Here is a 25,958-nt window from a genome sequence, read left to right on the forward strand (position 1 = left end):
AAAACCATCTCAAAGCCCTTCGTCCATCATTTTATTCGTTCACCATTTTCCCTCAGAAAAATTAAAGCTTTCATCTCAAACCTAACCCTAATTTCACAATGGAACCCTCGAATACCGGTGGAAGATACAAGATATATGCTCGTAAGAATGCCACGCCTGTGGTAGCCTTTTCTAATAAGGAAGACTCTGATGTGGAGGTTTTCATCAATAGTTATGCACATCAAAGATTTTTTTATTACTTTTCTGGAATGAGTATGCACCCACAAAGGGGTTTCTTGTTTGATATGGAGGATGAGTGTTTAGGGTTACCAGGAGACATAGGGCGCCTTATCAAGGAGATGAAGTGGATGAAATTCTGTAAGCAGTCATAACCCAGTAACATCCAACTCATGAAGGAATTCCATGCCAACCTAACTGATACAACCAACAAGAAAGTAGAAGTGAGGGTGCATGGAGTGAAGGTGTCTTACTCTGAAGCGACACTAAGTTTAGTGTTTGGATTAAGAAATGCTGAACACACCTACCATAACCTATTGGAGAAGTATGATGACCAAGATTTCAATGTTTACATGGAGTCTTTGTGTAACTCTGGAACTAAGTGGGTTGAAGTTGGTGGCGAGAAGATAATTAGGAGAATAGATATGCATTCTGAATGCAAGGTGTGTATCAGTTTGCCAAGCACTTTATGTGCCCTACTGTGTATAATGAGACTTTTAGAAAAGCTAGGTTGGTATTACTCCACTGCATCAGTTCATTCAATGAAGTAAATGTGGTTAAGATAATAGTCCATGAGATACAAGCTTTCTCTAAGAAGAAGGAAGGGGTGGTATAATTCCCTTGTCTGATAACCGCTCTCTGCAAGAGGCATTGTGTGCCTCAAAAGGTTACTGATGAGGTCTTCCATCCTCGGGTTTCTTTTGACAAAGTAGCCATAAAAACTTTAATGAAACCAAAAGGCAGGAAAATGAAACCAGAGGCAAGACACGAGTCGACAGGAGAAGGAGAAAGTTTTGAAACAGACCAAGTATTATGGAGAGTGTTATTGCAAATGAAAAGGAATCAACATGATTTTTACAAGTCTAAGGCCAAGTTTGAATGGCAGAAGAAGATTAATGACTGGAGTTATGGAGAGGAGATGGAAATGCATGTTTCCCATATCACATTATAGGGGAATTAGAAGTAGAAAATGAGGAAAAGATTAAGGATGATGAAGGGAAGAAGAGTGAGAAAAAGAAGTATAAAAAGAAAAAGAAGACAATGGAATCTGGGAAGCATGTAGCGTCATCTTATGGCATGCCCAAAGATGACAGCCAAGAAAAACCCAAGGAGAAGACTAGGAAGGACAAAAAGCATAAGAAAGTGATGACTACTAAGTGTCCCTAAAAGACAATGTTGATAAAAGTGTGGACCCAAATAAAAAGTTGAAGAAGAGATGTCTGATGAGGACGAAAGAACCCTGAATGAGTTGATAAAACAAGCATCCATGGACAAGAAGGAAGCTGTTGAAGAAGATCAACTAGATGCTGATAAAGTGAAAATGTCAACAATGAGGTAGAGACCGAGTAGAAAAGCATCCAAGAATAGGTATTGGCTGATGAGGCTGAGGATTTTGCTAAAGACTCACACAAATATGAGTCTGATGCAGAATTTAAAACTGAGGCAAGTGTTGACATGACCCCTGTGGTCGCTCTAGAAAAAATTGAAACCATATAAGTGCTCATTTGTGCCAACCAAATCAACCCAGTAGCAAAAGACTCATGCAAAGCACAAGTCGATATTCAAAGGAAGCCCTGCAAAGTAGAACGAGGTGATGACATATGTAAGGACATAAGATGTCACAGAGGCACCCAAAGCTATAGTAAAAACAATTATGTAGGATGTTGACCAAAAGAAAGAGGCAAGGAAAAAGAAGAAGAAAGATCAAGCAGTGGGGAAAAGCAATAGGCTTATAGCCTAGCGGGTATTTTCTCTTGTCCCTACTGGTTGACAAGTCGTGGCATGCCATTGCTCACCAAATGACAGTGAGGACCCTGTCCTTACTCTATATTTTGCGGTCTGGCAGCCACTGTCATGACTTTTGTTTACCAAAAATTCACTATCATCTAATCATCTTTAGGTCTTAGTTATGTTTATGTTTTTTTCCTTTTTTCTGTCAGTATATTAGTTTGTTAGTCCCATTTCCTTGAAATTAATGAAATTATGGTTTTGTTTATTTTTAGTAGAGTAACTTGTTTTATGTTGTTAAAAAAACATAACTAACCATAACCCTTGTAAATAACAATGAATTGTAAAGACTTAGAATAAGATCATTTGGACTGTGACAATGTTGGAAATAAGGTCTTGATTGTTGATCAATGCACCTCTTTGTGTTACTAATAACCCATGTCACACCTCTAGTAGTCAAAAAAGTAGATAGCCTTTTGAAAAATTTGAATTTCTTTAAAATATGGAATAAGAGCTCATTATAGGATTTACTTAGGGGGGGGGGGGCTCACAATGTTGTTTAAAGACTTAGCACATAGAATACACTACATATTCCAATAAACACACCAAAGTGTGTAAATGGAGTAAGCCAATGAGCACTTCAAAATAAGTTCTTGTGCCAGAAACTGGAGGAACAAGTTCTTGTGGCCAAAACTGGAGAAACAATAGATGTCTTCACCAGCTAAAAAGGTGGAGCATCTAGCAAAATTATGAATAAAAAATAAATGCATGTGTAATCCTAAATATTCAGTGAACAAAAAAGTCTAGAATAGGGCAGTTAAAAACCCCCTCTTCTAAAGATGAAAGATAAACTCTTGAACCATAGGATCAGGAAACCAAAGTTTAATTTAGGTTAGCTATCTTAATTGAAGAGTAGTGGCATGACTGGTAACATCAGTACAACACAGCATACACACACTCTAGATTGGCAACAACGATGAGTTGTGCCAATTTTTGAAAACAACCCTCTGAGTTGAAATCTGAGTTAATTATGAGTTAAGACTATTAGTAAGGGTGGTTGTTGGATGGTTTAGTATTTATGTCGTTATCTATCGCATCACCTGAGGACAAGTAATGATTCAAGTTGGGAGTGTGATAACCCACATTTTGTGAGTTATTATACAGCCTAATCTCTTATTTAAATCTAGTAGATTTATCATTTTATTTATGTTTTATTGTATTATATATGTTTCTCCAAGTTTCAGCTTATAACACAATATGTGCTCTCTCTTGTAGTTTTGATGTGTTTGTTGCTTATTTTTAAGTAAATATTCTGATGAGCGCGCTGAGGCTAGACAATTGAGCACATAATCTGGGAGTTCAACCTGAAACAAAAATGAATTCAGATAAGGAATAAAATGAAGAACCAGTTGAATCCCTAGGGCATACGTGGATAAGGAGATACATTGGGGAGGAATATTAGGCTTGGGTCTATTTCCATCGTAAACCTTATTTTTCTGTCGTCCAATTGGATTCCCTTATCCCTGAAGACGTTATGATGAAGAGAGATTTGGAGACTCATTCCTAGGGTCTTGGCTATGAGAAGGGGGTTTTCCCTACTGAAGTGAAGTCTTCCCTTTAGAGAAAGCAGAATATTGATACCTACATCATTGTGGAGGTAGTCAGTAGCCTAGATAGGAAAGAGACTTTTGGTGAAGGTGGAGTCATTCCATCTTTTTTAACATGGGTATTTAATATTTTTAAATATAATTGATGCTCTACATAAGTTTTATTTTATTTCCAAACATCGGGAGGTTCAGGGTGTTAAATTTGCTCCTCCGACCCGGGTCGTCATTCCTCCTCTCGTTGGTCCTACAATGCATATTACCGTTGAGGCTTCCTCGATCACTCCTGGACTTGGCCAGCCTTTTCGGGATGCTCCCATGATTTTTTAGGATCATTCTCGATACCTTACTACCAAAACAAAAAAGGACATGGACCAAGATCAAAGTCCTCTTCTGGAGGAAGAGTAAAAAAAAAGGGACCATGTTATCTCGGGGTACTACTTCAGGGTCGACCACCCTGTAGCACCTCAAATTTGCACCTATCATTGTACATACATTCTCATATTAGGTCATAGCATAACATGGTCCACTGCATAGCATTGCATTGTCCCATTTGCCTCAAGTGCAAGCCAATCAAGAAATTAGGTCAAACTGGTCAGGAGATCAGTCAGTCAAGCAAGCAAGCACAATTCTCAAGGAGCCAAGGCCCTAGGGTTGGTCCAACATGTTCACATGACTTGGGGATCCATTTGAAGTGTTTAGGTCAAAGATTGGATGTTCAGAAGTCATCAGTCAATGCACAGTCAGTCAGAAACCCTAAAAAGTCAAACTTAGTCAACTGTGTCTGATTTTATGGTTTTGAGGGTTGGATTTGGTTTGAGAGAGCTTATTCATGTCCATATAGGCCTCATATATCATGTCAAACACCATCATGGAAGAATTTGAAGCCAGATCAGAAATTTCCAAAAATGGAAACTAGACCTGTAATTGAAACCTGCCCAAAATGGAAAGTCTTGATCCTCAAACTTACATCATGATACAAGCTTCAAATGAATTTTTGCCCAACATGAAAGTTGAAGATCTTGTTCTCCCATTTCCAAAAAGTCCAAGAACACTCAATTCCCATGCATGGTTGGCAAGTTATGATCAATTCATTTTCAAAAATTCTTGAACTTCAAAAGGCCATATCTCTCAAACCATTTGGCCAATTTGGGTGGGGTTTTTTCCTACAAGTCACATTTGATCCTCTCTTTCCAAATATGTCATCATCATTCACCAAAACATCACCATGCAAAATGGCCTTTTTGAACTTGCCTTAATTAATTTCAAGTGAGTTGAATTTTGACTTTTCAGAATAATCATTTTTAAACCATTTGGCCAATTGAAATAGTTCAGAAATGTGGTTTGTGTCATGTTTGAAAGCCCAAATTCGTGCAGTACATACACCCATGCCAACTTGCTTGAAAATTGGACAAAAGTACACTTTTACCAACTCCATTCCATATTTTCATGAAGCTTGCTCAGTACCATTAAACATAGTATATATTCATCTTTTTTCTGCTGAGAAAAACCCTAGCAGCAGCCACACATTCAAGACAGAAAAATCCATTTCTCTCATTTTGCTCATTCTTCCATTTGTGAACTTTCTGTCAAAAAACTCAAAGCACTCGATCTGGCTTTTGCTGCTACATCACATACCATCATTCTTGAGCTCATTGGAAGCTTTAAATCACAACTGGAAGCAAGGAAAGTAGCACTGTTTTGCTAAGCTCCATCAATGGCAGATTTTGAGTTAAGCCATTTCAAGGGTTGTTGAACCAAAATCCTTCAACCATTCATCTTTTGGAAGCTATTGGCACATCTGTTTCAAGCATTTACCACCAGACAACAACTGCACCACAGCTGTTCTTCCACTTTGGTAAAATTTCGACCTCCTTGTTTCTTAAAATAGATACATGCTTTAGAAAGATCTCTCCATGCTGAGCTTCGTGATGTTTTTATTTTTGAAAATGGCTGCTTATTTCTGAAGTTATGTCGTTTTGAAGTTTGGTGATAAAACTTGTTTGTGCTCGATTCATGATGTGTGTGATGTTTTACTGAAAATTGATGATGAATTCGTGTTTACCATGCCGTGCTGATCATTTGTGTGTACTCAATTTGGATTTCTGGGAAAATTCTCGAAAACTCGATTTGGAAGTGATGAACATTCATACTGTTCTTGCAAACCCTAATTAATCTTCATCCATGCCCAGAAATTTGGAATTATACGTGTGCATGTTCACTGTAGATGCATGCACCAATTAAAACATTTCCCTGGCCGCGCCTAAACGACATCGTTTGGTTTAATGAAGTTCAATATTACAACTTTGCCATCCGGTCATTAATTAATCCAAATTAATTCATTTATTTTTCTTATTTTCATTTCATTTGATCATCAATCTTGCAAAATTCATATTTCATTCATTTCAAATCCAAATTTAGTGGGAATTTTTGCATTATCTTCATCATGATCTCTACTTTTTTATCATGATTTTCCCAGAATTTTGTGATCAATGGATTTTAATTGGTATTAGGGTTTGTGACATGTGCTCATATTTTGTACACTTTGCCAAAACATTTGTGAAATTGTGATACTTTATCCAATGGCTCCCAAATTTTTTGTGCTTAAACTAGACACATTCATGGTGATTTTGGTGTAGAGTTTGTGAATTTATCATTGCTGGTTTGTGAGTTATGATTTTTTGAATTAGGGTGTGACAATTTGTGTCACACCATTGATGTCCAACTTCATGATTTTCATTACCATGCTTCTTGAACTCAAATTGGTTTGAATTTTTGCATGAATGTACTCTTGTATGTCTAGTTTACATGTGAATTTTCCTGGAATTATTTGAGGCATTTCCTAATTGTTTGAGGTTTTCTCCCCTGTTTGACCAAAATGTTGACTTTGTGTGATACATGTTGCCATTTCATTTGTGAAATTCTCATACTTTATTAGATGGACTTGAAATTTTACATGAGATAACTAGACATCCTCATCTTTGCCATGGTTTTAGTCCCATTCATTTATCATACACCATCACTGATTTATGAATTTTTCAAGTTGATGCATGTTTGGTTGACTTCCTTAAGCATGTTCAAAATTGCTTTGCCTTTCTGATTTTTATTGACTGCCTTCCACTTGTCCAAATGAGATGAAATTTGACATGCTTACCATGCTGTGGGTTGTGATTGGTCATGATTTATTTGGTGATTTTTGGAAATGTTTAAGATTGCTTTTGAGCTAAGTCTTGCTGTTGACTTCTATGAGCTCTCATTTGCTATGCTTTGACTTCTTTTGCTTATGAAATGATGATGATGCATGATATAAACATGAAACCAATTGGGTTTGCTTCCTAAATGTTTGAATTTGATCTTGATTGGACATTGCTTGCTGTTTTGACTTTCTCATTCATTTTTGACCCTAGGCTTGTCCTAGTGGTCCTATGGCTTATGTTTGAGTTCATGTTTTCAGGTTAAGCTACAAATGCTTCAAAGAGATCATTACAACTTGATTGAGTTCATTTGATTATCATGAGCTAACCTCTTTGTTTTGTAGGTGGCTTGGCTCTTAAGCCTTAAGCCTTGTGCCTTGCACATTCATTTGCTTCTGACTAACTGTTAATGTCTGTTTCCTTTTGCTTTGATTTGAGTTGCATACTAACATCTGCTTGACTATTTCAGGTGCTTTTAGTTGCTTAGTTCCTTGTGAACTTTTGCTTTGCTTTGCTTATATAAGCAATTTGCATTGAGGTATATTTCTAATCTTCATGTAGTCTGGAAGACCTGGCCTGTTACTTGGCCAGGCAACTGTCTGAAGTCCTCCTTAAGAGGCAATGTTTGTGATTGTTTAATTTGTCCTTGTACATAGTCAAAGACCTCCTAAGTGAAGAGGCAATTGGCAGAACCCAAGGGATAAGCAACCTATCCCCTGCTATTCTGTGTGTCATCTGCTTTGCTCACACCACTGTGTTGATGCATTGCAGATACAAACCCAAGATCTTGTACAATTGTACAGTTGAGTCAGTGTCAAATGTGTAGAAGGGTTCCCCCTTTCTGAACCCACACATTCTTGTCTTAAGCTCTCCCAGGCCAGGGATAAGAGCTGTGAAGTCTTATCTTCACTCACCTTTCATCTGCTTCACCTTAGCCCCTCAATGGCAAGGTTAAGAGCAACATTCACCCAGTTCCAGAGGTTTGTTTGTTGAGGTTGATATGACCCCTCGACTAAAACCTAGCCTTGTTTGAGCCCCTTGCTTGCATATAGTGTGTGCTACTTGTGCTTGTATGTTTGTTTGACTTGCTTCCTGTGCAAGTTAGGGTTAGTTTAGACTTGCTTCCTGTGCAAGTTAGGTTTTGCTTGGCTTGCTTCCTGTGCAAGTTAAGTGTGTGTGTGGCTTGCTTCCTGTGCAAGTCATGTTTAGGATAGGCTTGCTTCCTGTGCAAGTTAGCTAGAAACCTTAACTTAGGGATGAATTTGCATGACAACATCTAGGCTCGAGTCGTAGTCTCCCTAGTGTTGTGTCTCCCTCTGTTATCTGGTTAGGCTAGTCCTTTATCCCTGCGTAGGGGAACTACGTCGCCCTGATCCTCATACCAGATGAGGTACGTAGGCAGGAGATGAGCAGATCTCTCCGGGCGCCTGTGTCTTTGTTTTGTCTTGTTGTATGCTTGGAAGCTGATGTAAGTTCATCGAGTGGCATTTGGGTTCCAGTGTGGGTTTGTTGGTTCGGATGCTGATGTAAGCCCAGTGATTGGCATTCGGGCTCCACGTTTGCCTTTGCCTTTGTTTGTTTGCGTGCGTGTCAGCCGAGCTACGAATGCTCTGATTCTTCTTCGTCCAAGAAGATATGTATGCATAGGATGCGACATCCTAGCGAGCATGTGTCGTTTCCCCAGTCCGAACTACTTCGACTCTGATGTCTATGCCTGATAGACTAAGTAGGCCCAGGATGCGACATCCTGCCGAGTCAGTCTTGTCTGTTTTCTTGTGTCTCCTTCAGCCAGTGTGTGTGTGTGTGTGAGCAGCGTTTTAGCAACCATTTTCCTTCCTATTGTGCGTGGATCCCGTCGAGTACGACGGATGCGTAGGGGTGCTAATACCTTCCCTTCGCATAACCGACTCCCGATCCCATTCTCTTTGGTCGCGAGACCATGTTCTTTCCAGGTTTACTTCGAGCGTTTCCTTTCCCTCTTTTGGGATAAATAACGCACGGTGGCGGCTCTGTTGTTCTTGTTTTCCCGCCGGTTTTTCGCGTGATGCGACAGCTGGCGACTCTGCTGGGGAATTAATAGAAGTTGACCTATGCTGGTCCATCTTCCCTAAGCGAGTCTCTCCTAGCGCTCTCTAGGTTAGGGCTTTGGTTGCTTTGTGCTGTTATTTATTGCATTCATTTGTATATATTTGCATTTACTGTTTGCATTTATTGTTTGCATTAATGTTTGCATTCATATTCATCTGTTCACCTGGCTGGTTGTCTGTTTCTCTCTGTTGGGGTGGGAGTTACATGAGGTAAAAGGCCCAATACCCAGGCCATGAGTGAAATCTAGGATACTTAGGAATAGAGTGATTCATGGGAAGCGGGTGGTATTGCGCCACTTAGCGGAACATTGATATCACGAGCAGTTCAGACCCTGGTGGGATATTATCGTTACATACTTCGGGTGTGTATATGATGATGTTCTGCGTTTCTCTCGACCTTACCCTGGCCTAGATGACACCCGTGAGTGGGGAGGGAATGATCATTATTACAGGTACCAGTTGGTGACTTGTTGGTGACTTGTTGGTGACTTGTGATCCTGTTGGTGACTATTGGTTCAGAATTTTGGGGACTCAGATGACTTTGGGTTTCAGATGAATTTGTGGTTCCGAGTTCAAGCCGAAGCTTTGATCCTGTGTTCTGAGAGACACAGCCAACCAGTCCAGTCTGCATCATTTGCATCATAGCATATTTATTTTTCAAAAGAAACGCAATAAAAAAGATACAAAAAAAAAGAGAAAAAAAAAGAAAAGAAAAAAAAACTAATCCCTGCATGCATATCATTTCTCAGGTACATTCCAGAGCTTGTTCACTGATAGAGATGGCAACAGTCCCAGAGTTGAAGCGGAAGACTTGTTCCTACAGCTTTCACCGTGAACCTTTGACGTCTCTGATTGAGTTGAGCAACCTTATGACCAGTGGTAACCAGAAGGGGTTTGTTGACCAGTATGGAGATATTCTGACACTGTTGAAGATGGTAGTCGATCCGGTGCTGTTGCAGACTCTTCTACAGTTCTACGACCCAGAGCTTCATTGTTTCACCTTTCAAGATTATCAGTTGGCGCCTACTCTTGAGGAGTACTCCATTCTGCTGAGTGTCCCGGTCCGGTATCAGGTTCCTTTCTTGGATGTGCCCAAGGAGGTTGATTTCAGAGTTGTTGCCAGAGCTCTCCATTTGGGTATCAAGGAAGTCAGTGATAGTTGGAAGTCCAGTGGGGATGTTGTAGGATTGCCTTTGAAGTTTCTGTTGAGGGTAGCTAGAGAAGAAGCAGAGAAGGGAAGTTGGGAAGCCTTTCATGCTCAGTTGGCCGTCATGATCTATGGGATCGTCCTGTTTCCGAGTATGCCAATTTTGTTGACTATGCTGCAGTCAGTATTTTCATTGGAGGAAATCCAGTTCCTACTCTGTTGGCTGACACTTACTATGCTATTCACAGTAGGCATGGTAAGGGTGGGGCTATCAGGTGTTGTCTCCCGCTTTTGCTCAGATGGTTCTTGTCTCTCCTGCCAGTCAGTGGACCTTTTGTGGATGCTCAGAGCACGCATAAGTGGACTCAGAGGGTTATGTCTCTTACCTCCTATGATATCAGGTGGCAATCTTACCGGATGGATGTGCGTAACGTCATTATGAGCTGTGGAGGATTCCGTAATGTGCCACTCGTAGGGACTAGGGGTTGCATCAATTACAACCCGGTTCTTTCTCTCCGCCAGTTGGGGTTTGTGATGAAGGGAAGACCACTTGAGGCTGAGGTAGCAGAAAGTGTGTATTTTGAGAAGCAGAGTGACCCGGCTAGATTGGAGCAGATAGGGAGAGCTTGGAAGTCTATTGGTGTGAAGGATGGATCTGTCTTAGGGAAGAAGTTTGCCGTTGCTATGCCTGATTACACTGATTGGGTCAAGGAGAGAGTAGAAATTTTGTTGTTACCCTACGATAGGATGGAGCCGTTGCAGGAGCAACCACCTTTGATCCTTGCTGAGAGTGTGCCTGCGGAGCACTACAAGCAAGCCTTGATGGAGAATCGCCGTTTGAGAGAGAAGGAGCAAGATACCCAGATGGAGCTGTACAAAGCCAAAGCTGATAGGTTGAATTTGGCTCATCAACTCAGAGGAGTGCGAGAAGAAGATGCTAGCAGACTGAGAAGCAAGAAGAGATCCTACGAGGAGATGGAGAGCATGTTAGATGCAGAACACCGGGAGTGCTTGAGGCTGCAGAGGGTTGAGGCCAGCTATCAGAAGAAGATCAGAGACTTGGAGAAGCAACTCAGAGATAAAGACATCCAGTTGAAGAAGGAAGTAGACTTGAGACAGGCATCAGAGAACCACCTTGGAGGAGAAGTGGTAGAGCTTAGACGACAACTGAAGGAGAAGATCACTCTTTTGCCAGAATGTTCAGAATGTGACCTGTTGATAGACCAGTGTCAGTACTTGAAGACTCTCATTCCGGGAGGCCGTTTGTCTTAGCTTGTATCTTTGATATGTATGTTGAGAATCACCTCCAGGCTTGTTGGATGGGATTCATTGTTGTACTCCGATTGTTTGGATTTTCTTTGTCGACTTTGTTGTATGATCCTGTTACTCATATAGATGGGTTGTTGGTTTCACCTTGTACTCATCACTCTTGTGTATGTTGTTTCTGTGCTTCTGTGTTGTTCTTGCTGCAGGTTGCCATCTTTTGAGGATGACTCAGGCTCTTTGAATGCCTGAGAAATGAACATATCATGTGCATCATACGCATCATTAGCACCATACTCATATCATTTTGCATAACAGGTGTTCTTGGTCGTGACTTCTCACTCTTGGTTCCTGTTCAGGCAGGATAGCTGATCAACGTCCGCACCGCTACTCAACAAGACTGAATCAACAGAGAGGTATGGATCAAGTTCAAGCTGAGTTGGCTGAGATGAAGGCTAACATGGCCCAGTTTATGAATATGATGCAAGGGGTTGCACAAGGTCAAGAAGAACTTCGAGCCATGGTTCAGAGACAAGAGGCTGCAATTCCACCGGTCAACCATGCTCCGCCAGAGGGAGGCCCGGTCAATGATAATAATGTTGCTGCTGCTGTACCCATCAACAACTATGCTGTAGGTGATGAGTTGGGGGAATTCGAATCAACGGTCAACCTATTGCTCCAGATGCCGCTAATGCCAGAGCAGTCCGTGCCCCGGCCCGTAATCCTGCTCCGATTGTTGACAGACAAGAGGATATGTTCACTCTGCTCAGTGAAGACGAAGACGTTCTGGGAAGGGTTGATGAGAGGGATCGTAAAGTTGATGCCCTTGCTGAGAAAATTAGAGCTATGGAATGTCAGAATTCTCTCGGTTTTGATGTTACCAATATGGGGTTGGTGGAAGGTTTGAGAATCCCTTACAAGTTCAAAGCACCGTCCTTCGATAAATACAACGGTACTTCTTGCCCTCGCACCCATGTGCAGGCTTATTATCGAAAAATCTCTGCGTATACCGATGATGAAAAGATGTGGATGTATTTTTTCCAAGATAGTCTATCTGGGGCTTCTTTGGACTGGTACATGGAATTAAAGAGAGATTCGATCCGATGCTGGAGGGATCTGGGTGAGGCCTTCTTGAGGCAATATAAACATAACATGGACATGGCGCCTAGCCGGACTCAGCTGCAGAGTCTATGTCAGAAATCCGGAAAGAGCTTCAAGGAGTACGCCCAGAGGTGGCGTGAACTGGCTGCTAGAGTTCAACCCCCTATGCTGGAGAGGGAGTTGACAGATATGTTTATCGGTACTCTTCAGGGTGTGTTTATGGACCGGATGGGGAGCTGCCCATTCGGTAGTTTTTCTGATGTTGTCATTTGTGGAGAGAGGACTGAGAGCTTGATTAAAACTGGGAAGATCCAAGATGCTGGTTCCTCTTCTTCTAAGAAGCCGTTTGCTGGGGCACCTCGTCGAAGAGAGGGTGAAACTAATGCTGTTCAACACCGCAGAGATCAGAACAGAAGTCAACGCTGTCAGGTTGCTGCAGTGACCATTCCGGCACCTCAACCTCGTCAACAACAACAACAAAGAGTTCAACAACCGCAACAACAACAACAACAGCAACGTCCGTATCAGCCCAGACAAAGGATGCCTGATCGACGTTTTGATTCGCTACCCATGTCGTACGCCGAACTGCTGCCCGAACTACTCAGGTTGGGGATGGTTGAGTTGCGTACAATGGCTCCGCCTACAGTATTGCCTCCTGGGTACGACGCCAACGTCCGTTGTGACTTTCACTCTGGGGCACCAGGGCATCATACTGAGAAGTGTCGGGCTCTCCAGCACAAGGTCCAAGATTTGATCGATGCCAAGGCGATCAACTTCGCTCCAGTGCCTAACGTCGTAAACAACCCTATGCCTCAGCATGGTGGGCATAGAGTGAACAATATTGAGGGGAAAGAAGCTGAAGATCTGGTTGTTAATGTTGATGATGTTCAGACTTCTCTGCTAGTTGTGAAGGGCCGTCTGCTGAATGGGGGTGTCTACTCGGGCTGTGATGAGGATTGTTTGGGCTGTGCAGAATCTGAGAATGGTTGCGACCAGTTAAGGGCCGGTATCCAGGGTATGATGGATGAGGGTTGTTTGCAATTCAGTAGGGCTGTAAAAGATCGTGGAACAGTGTCAACTATCACCATTTACTTTAAACCGTCTGAAGGACGTGGACAAAGGGTCGTTAGTGCACCTGCAACAAATGGTACCCCAGTTACCATTTCCGTGCCTGTAACCATCAGTGCTCCAACTACTATCGCCGCGTCTGGAAGAAGGGCTGTTGAGAATAGTAGAGCCGTGCCGTGGAAGTATGATAATGCTCACCGCAGTAACAGAAGGGCTGAAAGTCAGACGAGACCAGTGAATCAAACTCCAGTGACAATTGGTTTACCGAATAGAGTTCCTGCAACTGTTGGTCCGGCTGTGGATAATGTAGGGGGTCCAGGAGGTTTTACCAGAAGCGGTCGTCTGTTCGCACCGCAGCCTTTGAGGGACAATAATGCTGAGGCTCTCGCCAAAGCAAAGGGTAAGCAAGCTGTGGTTGAGGAAGAACCTGTCCAGAAGGAAGCGCCCGAGGGGTCATTTGAGAAGGACGTGGAGGAGTTTATGAAGATAATCAAGAAGAGTGACTACAAGATTGTAGATCAGTTGAATCAAACTCCGTCCAAGATTTCTATACTTTCACTGTTGTTGTGCTCTGAGGCACACCGTAATGCCTTGCTGAAGATGTTGAATCTGGCTTACGTGCCTCAGGAGATTTCTGTCAATCAACTGGAGGGTGTGATGGCCAATGTGAGCACCAGGCATGGTGTAGGATTCACCAACCTGGACTTACCGCCTGAAGGGCGAAACCATAACAAAGCCTTGCACATCACCATGGAGTGCAAGGGGGCAGTGTTGTCTCACGTATTGGTAGACACCGGGTCGTCGCTGAATGTGCTGCCTAAGCAGATTCTGAAGAAGATTGATGTGGAAGGGTTTGTGCTTACTCCCAGTGACCTGATCGTTCGTGCTTTCGACGGCTCCAAACGTTCTGTGTGTGGGGAAGTTACCTTGCCTGTGAAGATAGGTCCTGAGGTATTCGATATCATCTTCTATGTTATGGACATCCAGCCCGCCTATAGTTGTTTATTGGGGCGTCCATGGATTCATGCAGCAGGGGCAGTCTCGTCGACTCTCCATCAAAAGCTCAAGTATGTCTGGAACGGTCAGATTGTGACTGTGTGCGGTGAAGAAGAGATTCTGGTGAGTCATCTATCCTCGTTCAAGTATGTTGAGGTGGATGGCGAGATCCACGAAACCTTATGCCAGGCGTTTGAGACTGTGGCTCTTGAGAAAGTGGCGTACGCTGAGCAGAGGAAGCCAGGTGCTTCAATTACTTCTTACAAGCAGGCTAAGGAGGTTGTTGATTCTGGCAAAGCTGAAGGCTGGGGCAAGATGGTGGACTTGCCTGTCAAAGAAGACAAATTTGGCGTTGGTTATGAGCCTCTCCAAGCAGAGCAGAATGGTCAAGCGGGTCCGAGTACCTTTACCAGCGCTGGGCTGATGAATCATGGCGACGTCTCTGCAACCGGTAGTGAAGACTGTGACAGTGATTGTGATTTGGACAACTGGGTTCGCCCGTGTGCACCAGGGGGGTCTATCAACAACTGGACGGCTGAAGAAGTGGTTCAAGTTACTCTTCTGACAGAGTAATTTTCTGTTGTTTTTTCATTTTGCATGAAAATCCTACGATCTGCCCAAGGCGTAGTGATTCATTGTAGGGCCTCATCATGTTTTAATGATTATCATTAATGAAGGACATTTTTTGAAATCAAACTTTGTGATCCCTGTCTTTCTATTTTTGTTTTCATCCTTTTTCAAAAACAATAAAAATGGCAATGTTTTTTTTTTTGTGACTTTATTGAACTCTTTTTCTAAAACAAAGCATTAAACATGCAGAAGCGATCTTATGGCATTCACTATGAACAGTTCTGTTATGGCTCAGTATGATTTCGACAATCCCATCTACCAAGCTGAAGAGGAGAGTGAGGAAGACTGTGAACTCCCTGCAGAATTGGTCAGATTGCTGAGGCAGGAGGAAAGGGTCATCCAACCTCATCAGGAGGAGTTGGAGGTTGTTAATTTGGGTACTGAGGACGCCAAAAGAGAAATCAAGATTGGGGCTGCTTTAGAGGACTCTGTCAAGAGGAGGCTGATTGAGATGCTGAGAGAATATGTGGAGATATTCGCCTGGTCATATCAAGATATGCCTGGGTTAGATACAGACATTGTGGTGCATCGATTACCTCTTAGAGAAGGATGTCCTTCGGTCAAGCAGAAGCTTCGTAGAACGAGTCCTGACATGGCAACTAAGATCAAGGAAGAGGTTCAGAAGCAGTGGGATGCGGGTTTTTTGGCTGTTACAAGTTATCCCCCATGGGTGGCCAACATCGTTCCTGTGCCGAAGAAGGATGGCAAAGTCAGAATGTGTGTCGATTACCGGGATTTGAATAGAGCGAGTCCGAAAGATGATTTCCCATTACCTCACATTGATGTATTGGTTGATAATACGGCTCAATCCTCGGTATTCTCTTTCATGGATGGTTTCTCTGGATATAATCAGATCAAGATGGCGCCAGAGGACATGGAAAAGACGACATTCATTACACCTTGGGGCACGTTCTGCTATAAGGTGATGCCATTTGGGCTAAAGAATGCTGGTGCTACCTATCAGAGGGCAATGACGACTCTTTTTCATGACATGATGCACAAAGAAATTGAAGTGTACGTAGATGATATGATTGCGAAGTCGCAGACAGAAGAGGAGCACCTGGTTAATTTGCAGAAGCTGTTTGACCGGTTGAGAAAGTTCAAGCTGAGGTTGAATCCGAACAAGTGTACGTTTGGGGTGAGATCAGGGAAGCTTTTAGGCTTCATTGTCAGTGAGAAAGGGATTGAGGTTGATCCAGCAAAAGTCAAAGCTATTCAAGAGATGCCTGAACCGAAAACGGAGAAGCAAGTCCGTGGGTTTTTAGGGAGATTGAACTACATTGCAAGGTTCATATCTCACCTAACTGCCACGTGTGAACCAATTTTCAAACTGCTCAGAAAGAATCAGGCGATCAAGTGGAATGATGATTGTCAGAAAGCTTTTGACAAGATTAAAGAGTATTTACAGAAACCTCCAATCCTTATACCTCCAGTTCCAGGGAGACCTCTGATAATGTACCTGTCAGTGACTGAGAACTCGATGGGGTGTGTATTGGGACAGCATGACGAGTCTGGTCGAAAAGAGCATGCCATATACTACCTTAGCAAAAAGTTTACCGACTGTGAAACAAGATATTCACTGCTCGAGAAAACTTGCTGTGCTTTGGCCTGGGCTGCTCGCCGACTGAGGCAGTATATGTTGAACCATACTACCTTATTGATTTCTAAGATGGATCCAGTGAAGTACATCTTTGAGAAACCGGCTCTCACCGGACGCGTTGCTCGTTGGCAGATGATTCTAACAGAATATGATATTCAGTACACGTCACAAAAGGCCATCAAAGGTAGTATTCTGTCAGACTACCTCGCCGAGCAACCGATTGAAGATTATCAGCCTATGATGTTTGAATTCCCTGATGAAGACATCATGTATCTTAAGATGAAAGATTGCGAAGAGCCTCTTGTCGAGGAAGGACCGGATCCGGATGACAAATGGACACTGATGTTTGATGGGGCTGTGAATATGAATGGTAACGGTGTTGGGGCAGTATTGATCAATCCTAAAGGTGCTCATATACCTTTTTCTGCCAGATTGACGTTTGACGTCACCAACAACGAAGCTGAGTATGAGGCTTGTATCATGGGGATAGAAGAAGCCATTGATCTGAGGATCAAAACTCTTGATATATTTGGAGATTCCGCTCTAGTGGTCAATCAAGTCAATGGAGATTGGAATACGAATCAGCCGCATTTGATTCCGTATAGAGATTACACCAGAAGAATACTGACGTTCTTCAAGAAGGTGAAGTTGTATCATGTCCCCCGGGATGAGAATCAAATGGCTGATGCCTTGGCTACTTTGTCGTCTATGATCAAAGTTCATTGGTGGAATCATGTGCCACATGTTGCGGTGAATCGACTCGAGAGGCCTGCGTATGTGTTTGCAGCCGAGTCTGTTGTGATTGATGAGAAGCCGTGGTATTATGACATCAAGAACTTCCTCAAGACTCAGGAGTATCCTGAAGGTGCGTCGAAGAATGACAAGAAAACCCTGAGAAGGCTAGCTGGAAGCTTCTATTTGAATCAGGATGATGTGCTGTATAAGAGAAACTTTGACATGGTCTTGCTCAGATGCGTGGACAGACCCGAGGCGGACATGTTAATGCAGGAAGTTCATGAAGGTTCCTTCGGTACTCATGCCGGCGGACATGCAATGGCTAAGAAATTGTTGAGAGCGGGTTATTACTGGATGACTATGGAATCCGATTGTTTCAAGTATGCTCGGAAGTGCCATAAGTGTCAAATTATGCTGATAAGGTGCATGTACCACCAAGCCCTCTGAATGTCATGAATTCGCCTTGGCCGTTTGCCATGTGGGGCATTGATATGATTGGGAAGATTGAGCCTACTGCTTCGAATGGACATCGCTTCATTTTGGTAGCGATTGACTATTTCACCAAATGGGTGGAAGCAGCTTCCTATGCTAACGTTACCAAACAAGTGGTTACCCGGTTCATCAAGAAAGAAATCATCTGTCGTTATGGAGTTCCGGAGAGAATCATCACTGACAATGGTTCGAATCTCAATAACAAGATGATGAAAGAGCTTTGTAAAGATTTCAAGATTGAACATCACAATTCTTCTCCTTACAGACCGAAGATGAATGGTGCTGTAGAAGCGGCGAACAAGAATATCAAGAAGATTGTGCAGAAGATGGTCGTTACGTACAAGGATTGGCATGAGATGCTGCCTTTCGCTTTGCATGGGTACCGTACCTCAGTACGTACGTCGACCGGGGCAACCCCTTACTCCCTTGTGTATGGTATGGAAGCTGTCCTACCTGTTGAAGTGGAGATTCCTTCTCTGAGAGTTTTATTGGATGTCAAGCTGGACGAAGCCGAGTGGATTCGAACAAGGTTTAACGAGTTGAGCCTTATCGAAGAGAGACGGCTAGCAGCTGTATGCCATGGACAGTTGTATCAGCGAAGGATGAAGCGAGCCTTTGATCAGAAAGTGCGTCCTCGAAGCTATCAGATAGGTGATCTAGTTTTGAAGAGGATCCTCCCTCCCGGTGCAGATAACAGGGGCAAGTGGCCTCCTAATTATGAAGGTCCATATGTTGTGAAAAAGGTATTCTCCGGTGGAGCCTTGATGCTTACAACTATGGATGGTGAAGACTTTCCGTCTCCTGTTAACTCAGATGTAGTCAAAAAATACTTCGCATAAATTGACCCGCTGGACAAGAAAAAAAAAAGAGTCCAGGCAAAAATGGGCATCCCGGCGAACCAAAAAAAGAAAGAAAAGGTTCGGGCAAAAATTAGAGATAAAATGAAAAGAATTTGTACACCCGGTAAGTCGAAAACCCGCAAGGGCGGCTTAGGCAAAAATGGGTATCCCGGTGGATTGAAAACCCGAAAGGGCGATCCAGGCAAAAGAGGGATTAAAGCGAAGACTACAGTCTGAGTTGTCTGTACTTCATCAAGCTTTGTCGTCTGCCATCTCGAAAGATGTGATCCGTCCAGTCATTCTTCTCAGAAAGCGAGGAGTTGGGAGGAAAACTGATGATCTGTGAGTTATAACAGAATTGGGAAATAGTGGATGCCGTGTTCACATTGCCATTAGGATAGATTTTTCCTTTTGTGCGCAATTACCTCTTCTAGGAATTGCTTCCCAATGTATTTGCCTTTTCAGGCACATTTTCAATCAATAAAAGTCGTTATTCAGATAAATAGCTCTTTGGTTTTTACTTTTACTGTTTTGTTTGCAAAAATGTCCGAATTTTTGATAAGCATTGCATATAAGAACATGAAGGCTACACAATAATGTGCAGAAAGAAAACATTTGAAAATCATTTTGAATGTTGAGGACACTTGAGCGTATCTTGTCCATGTATCCCCTGGGGGCATTTTGTTGTGCTGTTTTTCAGATTGGCATCTGTGAGGACGTTTCCTCAGCAGATATTTTCCCCAAGCAAGTTTGGAAGCTATCAGAGCTATGTTCCCCTGCGGAGACGTCTGTGGATAGTGCCTTCTATTCCCCAACAGATCTAAGGATTGCCTATCCCCAGCAGGCCTGTATTTGCCGATTTCCTCCCCGAGTGAGGCAGGTTCATTGAAATTTATCTCCAACATTTATCCTATCTGTGGACTGAAGGATATCCCCAGCGGAGTTTACCTTCCCCAGCAGCAGTGCTATTCTCCAACATGAGTGAGAAGTCGTTGCTCTCCCTACAGAGTCTCCCCGCAGAGTTGGAGTACCCGATCAGTTTTGGCTCCCCAGCCGGAGTTTTTCATCATTTTTGCATTTTTGCATTTTAGTGATCATTGCATCCTCAAACTGCGTAGCATTCCCATTCAATATGGAGCATTACGCCATAGAAAAATTCAAACATATGCATTCATGTGTTAACCTCACCAGACCGTATCCCCGGCAGAGGCGGATCATTTCATTCAACATCAGCACAGCAAGTCTGCTACAGTTGCTCTTGACAGCATTCAGGATTGATATCCCCACAGAGGTTTATTACCTCACCCGTTGGTGACAGAAAGTTTGTTTCTCCCCAGTGAGACCCCCAGCAAGTGGTCAACCTTGCCCTGACATATCTAAAAAGTCGTTCTTGTGATACCAGTAAGTGTCATACTAGCACCCGCGTGTGTTTCTTTGTTTGGTGTCGGTAAACACCATTGTTTCGGTGTCTGTAAACATCGGGTATTCTCCCCAGTCATCAGTAAATGTCTGGTCATCATTTTTGGTGTCGGTAAACACCATTGTTTCGGTGTCTGTAAACATCGGGTTTTCTCCCCAGTCATCGGTAAATGTCTGGTCATTTTTTGATGTCGGCAAGCATCATCTTTCGATGTCGGTAAACATCGAGTCTTTTCTGCAGTCATCGGTAAATGTCTGATAATCCCCAGCTAGAGATCCCAGTAGAGTCATCGGTAAATGTCCTATCTGGTTTCCGTTGCAATATTGTTTTTTCCCTTAGTGAAGTGTTCCCCAGTCATCGGTAAATGTCTGGTCGTTTGTTTTGGATGTCGGTAAACATCATCTTTCGATGTCGGTAAACATCGAGTCTCATCCCAGTCATCGGTAAATGTCTGGTCGTTTTTGGGTGTCGGTAAACATCATCTTTCGATGTCGGTAAACGTCGAGTCTCATCCCAGTCATCGGTAAATGTCTGGTCGTTTTTGGATGTCGGTAAACATCATCTTTCGATGTCGGTAAACGTCGAGTCTCATCCCAGTCATCGGTAAATGTCTGGTCATGCTTTGTTTCCTTGTTGATAAAATCAAGATCCCCAGAAGTCGTCGGTAAACGTCTTGTCTGATTACACCACAAAGATTTTGTTCCTCCTCAAGTGGAGACGCCATCGGTAAATGGCCCCGTATGCTTCGATATCGGTAAATATTGAATGCCCAGTTTTATCCGCCATCGGTAAATGGCCCCGTTTTCTTCGATATCGGTAAATATCGGATCCCCAGTTGCAGTAGCCATCGGTAAAGGGTCGAGTTGAAGTTGATATCGGTAAATGTCAAGTTTCTTTGAAGCCACCATCGGCAAATGGTTTTGCTTCCTTTTACTTTAGAAATTGTTTCCCAGCAGCCATCGGTAAATGGTCTTGCTGAAGTTGATATCGGTAAATATCAAGTTACCAGTTTCTAACCATCGGTAAATGGTTTCGCCTTTCTGAAGTTGTCAATGGCAGGCGTCATCAGTAAATGACGTGGTTCTTCTCGTATCATATCCGGCAGAGTGCAAATTTCTACGGTTCTTGGTATTCAATCCCTGTTTACCCTGAAAGTCTGACAGCCGTTGCTCTCATCCATTCGGGTTCCCAGCTGATTGAATAGGGGCAGCTGTAGCACCTCAAATTTTCACCTATCATTGTACATACATTCTCATATTAGGTCATAGCATAACATGGTCCACTGCATAGCATTGCATTGTCCCATTTGCCTCAAGTGCAAGCCAATCAAGAAATTAGGTCAAACTGGTCAGGAGATCAGTCAGTCAAGCAAGCAAGCACAATTCTCAAGGAGCCAAGGCCCTAGGGTTGGTCCAACATGTTCACATGACTTGGGGATCCATTTGAAGTGTTTAGGTCAAAGATTGGATGTTCAGAAGTCATCAGTCAATGCACAGTCAGTCAGAAACCCTAAAAAGTCAAACTTAGTCAACTGTGTCTGATTTTATGGTTTTGAGGGTTGGATTTGGTTTGAGAGAGCTTATTCATGTCCATATAGGCCTCATATATCATGTCAAACACCATCATGGAAGAATTTGAAGCCAGATCAGAAATTTCCAAAAATGGAAATTGGACCTGTAATTGAAACCTGCCCAAAATGGAAAGTCTTGATCCTCAAACTTACATCATGATACAAGCTTCAAATGAATTTTTGCCCAACATGAAAGTTGAAGATCTTGTTCTCCCATTTCCAAAAAGTCCAAGAACACTCAATTCCCATGCATGGTTGGCAAGTTATGATCAATTCATTTTCAAAAATTCTTGAACTTCAAAAGGCCATATCTCTCAAACCATTTGGCCAATTTGGGTGGGGTTTTTTCCTACAAGTCACATTTGATCCTCTCTTTCCAAATATGTCATCATCATTCACCAAAACATCACCATGCAAAATGGCCTTTTTGAACTTGCCTTAATTAATTTCAAGTGAGTTGAATTTTGACTTTTCAGAATAATCATTTTTAAACCATTTGGCCAATTGAAATAGTTCAGAAATGTGGTTTGTGTCATGTTTGAAAGCCCAAATTCGTGCAGTACATACACCCATGCCAACTTGCTTGAAAATTGGACAAAAGTACACTTTTACCAACTCCATTCCATATTTTCATGAAGCTTGCTCAGTACCATTAAACATAGTATATATTCATCTTTTTTCTGCTGAGAAAAACCCTAGCAGCAGCCACACATTCAAGACAGAAAAATCCATTTCTCTCATTTTGCTCATTCTTCCATTTGTGAACTTTCTGTCAAAAAACTCAAAGCACTCGATCTGGCTTTTGCTGCTACATCACATACCATCATTCTTGAGCTCATTGGAAGCTTTAAATCACAACTGGAAGCAAGGAAAGTAGCACTGTTTTGCTAAGCTCCATCAATGGCAGATTTTGAGTTAAGCCATTTCAAGGGTTGTTGAACCAAAATCCTTCAACCATTCATCTTTTGGAAGCTATTGGCACATCTGTTTCAAGCATTTACCACCAGACAACAACTGCACCACAGCTGTTCTTCCACTTTGGTAAAATTTCGACCTCCTTGTTTCTTAAAATAGATACATGCTTTAGAAAGATCTCTCCATGCTGAGCTTCGTGATGTTTTATTTTTGAAAATGGCTGCTTATTTCTGAAGTTATGTCGTTTTGAAGTTTGGTGATAAAACTTGTTTGTGCTCGATTCATGATGTGTGTGATGTTTTACTGAAAATTGATGATGAATTCGTGTTTACCATGCCGCGCTGATCATTTGTGTGTACTCAATTTGGATTTCTGGGAAAATTCTCGAAAACTCGATTTGGAAGTGATGAACATTCATACTGTTCTTGCAAACCCTAATTAATCTTCATCCATGCCCAGAAATTTGGAATTATACGTGTGCATGTTCACTGTAGATGCATGCACCAATTAAAACATTTCCCTGGCCACGCCTAAACGACATCGTTTGGTTTAATGAAGTTCAATATTACAACTTTGCCATCCGGTCATTAATTAATCCAAATTAAATCATTTATTTTTCTTATTTTCATTTCATTTGATCATCAATCTTGCAAAATTCATATTTCATTCATTTCAAATCCAAATTTAGTGGGAATTTTTGCATTATCTTCATCATGATCTCTACTTTTTTATCATGATTTTCCCAGAATTTTGTGATCAATGGATTTTAATTGGTATTAGGGTTTGTGACATGTGCTCATATTTTGTACACTTTGCCAAAACATTTGTGAAATTGTGATACTTTATCCAATGGCTCCCAAATTTTTGTGCTTAAACTAGACACATTCATGGTGATTTTGGTGTAGAGTTTGTGAATTTATCATTGCTGGTTTGTGAGTTATGATTTTTTGAATTAGGGTGTGACAATTTGTGTCACACCATTGATGTCCAACTTCATGATTTTCATTACCATGCTTCTTGAACTCAAATTGGTTTGAATTTTTGCATGAATGTACTCTTGTATGTCTAGTTTACATGTGAATTTTCCTGGAATTATTTGAGGCATTTCCTAATTGTTTGAGGTTTTCTCCCCTGTTTGACCCAAATGTTGACTTTGTGTGATACATGTTGCCATTTCATTTGTGAAATTCTCATACTTTATTAGATGGACTTGAAATTTTACATGAGATAACTAGACATCCTCATCTTTGCCATGGTTTTAGTCCCATTCATTTATCATACACCATCACTGATTTATGAATTTTTCAAGTTGATGCATGTTTGGTTGACTTCCTTAAGCATGTTCAAAATTGCTTTGCCTTTCTGATTTTTATTGACTGCCTTCCACTTGTCCAAATGAGATGAAATTTGACATGCTTACCATGCTGTGGGTTGTGATTGGTCATGATTTATTTGGTGATTTTTGGAAATGTTTAAGATTGCTTTTGAGCTAAGTCTTGCTGTTGACTTCTATGAGCTCTCATTTGCTATGCTTTGACTTCTTTTGCTTATGAAATGATGATGATGCATGATATAAACATGAAACCAATTGGGTTTGCTTCCTAAATGTTTGAATTTGATCTTGATTGGACATTGCTTGCTGTTTTGACTTTCTCATTCATTTTTGACCCTAGGCTTGTCCTAGTGGTCCTGTGGCTTATGTTTGAGTTCATGTTTTCAGGTTAAGCTACAAATGCTTCAAAGAGATCATTACAACTTGATTGAGTTCATTTGATTATCATGAGCTAACCTCTTGTTTTGTAGGTGGCTTGGCTCTTAAGCCTTAAGCCTTGTGCCTTGCACATTCATTTGCTTCTGACTAACTGTTAATGTCTGTTTCCTTTTGCTTTGATTTGAGTTGCATACTAACATCTGCTTGACTATTTCAGGTGCTTTTAGTTGCTTAGTTCCTTGTGAACTTTTGCTTTGCTTTGCTTATATAAGCAATTTGCATTGAGGTATATTTCTAATCTTCATGTAGTCTGGAAGACCTGGCCTGTTACTTGGCCAGGCAACTGTCTGAAGTCCTCCTTAAGAGGCAATGTTTGTGATTGTTTAATTTGTCCTTGTACATAGTCAAAGACCTCCTAAGTGAAGAGGCAATTGGCAGAACCCAAGGGATAAGCAACCTATCCCCTGCTATTCTGTGTGTCATCTGCTTTGCTCACACCACTGTGTTGATGCATTGCAGATACAAACCCAAGATCTTGTACAATTGTACAGTTGAGTCAGTGTCAAATGTGTAGAAGGGTTCCCCTTTCTGAACCCACACATTCTTGTCTTAAGCTCTCCCAGGCCAGGGATAAGAGCTGTGAAGTCTTATCTTCACTCACCTTTCATCTGCTTCACCTTAGTCCCTCAATGGCAAGGTTAAGAGCAACATTCACCCAGTTCCAGAGGTTTGTTTGTTGAGGTTGATATGACCCCTCGACTAAAACCTAGCCTTGTTTGAGCCCCTTGCTTGCATATAGTGTGTGCTACTTGTGCTTGTATGTTTGTTTGACTTGCTTCCTGTGCAAGTTAGGGTTAGTTTAGACTTGCTTCCTGTGCAAGTTAGGTTTTGCTTGGCTTGCTTCCTGTGCAAGTTAAGTGTGTGTGTGGCTTGCTTCCTGTGCAAGTCATGTTTAGGATAGGCTTGCTTCCTGTGCAAGTTAGCTAGAAACCTTAACTTAGGGATGAATTTGCATGACAACATCTAGGCTCGAGTCGTAGTCTCCCTAGTGTTGTGTCTCCCTCTGTTATCTGGTTAGGCTAGTCCTTTATCCCTGCGTAGGGGAACTACGTCGCCCTGATCCTCATACCAGATGAGGTACGTAGGCAGGAGATGAGCAGATCTCTCCGGGCGCCTGTGTCTTTGTTTTGTCTTGTTGTGTGCTTGGAAGCTGATGTAAGTCCATCGAGTGGCATTTGGGTTCCAGTGTGGGTTTGTTGGTTCGGATGCTGATGTAAGCCCAGTGATTGGCATTCGGGCTCCACGTTTGCCTTTGCCTTTGTTTGTTTGCGTGCGTGTCAGCCGAGCTACGAATGCTCTGATTCTTCTTCGTCCAAGAAGATACGTATGCATAGGATGCGACATCCTAGCGAGCATGTGTCGTTTCCCCAGTCCGAACTACTTCGACTCTGATGTCTATGCCTGATAGACTAAGTAGGCCCAGGATGCGACATCCTGCCGAGTCAGTCTTGTCTGTTTTCTTGTGTCTCCTTCAGCCAGTGTGTGTGTGTGTGTGTGAGCAGCGTTTTAGCAACCATTTTCCTTCCTATTGTGCGTGGATCCCGTCGAGTACGACGGATGCGTAGGGGTGCTAATACCTTCC

At 42.2% G+C, this 25,958-nt stretch overlaps 1 protein-coding gene across 1 annotated transcript in view; it reads left to right on the forward strand.

The window, feature by feature from the left end:
• The first annotated feature begins 1,483 nt into the window (after positions 1-1,483).
• Positions 1,484-25,958, forward strand: part of LOC127103620 (uncharacterized) — a 28,817-nt gene continuing 4,342 nt past the window's right edge. Inside the window, exon 1 of the mRNA XM_051040869.1 lies at positions 1,484-1,551. Coding sequence (XP_050896826.1) covers positions 1,484-1,551 — 68 coding nt within the window. The remainder of the gene's footprint in view (positions 1,552-25,958) is intronic.

This window comes from Lathyrus oleraceus, chromosome 7 (genome assembly GCF_024323335.1).
Source record: "Lathyrus oleraceus cultivar Zhongwan6 chromosome 7, CAAS_Psat_ZW6_1.0, whole genome shotgun sequence".
Taxonomy (NCBI): Eukaryota; Viridiplantae; Streptophyta; class Magnoliopsida; order Fabales; family Fabaceae; genus Lathyrus; species Lathyrus oleraceus.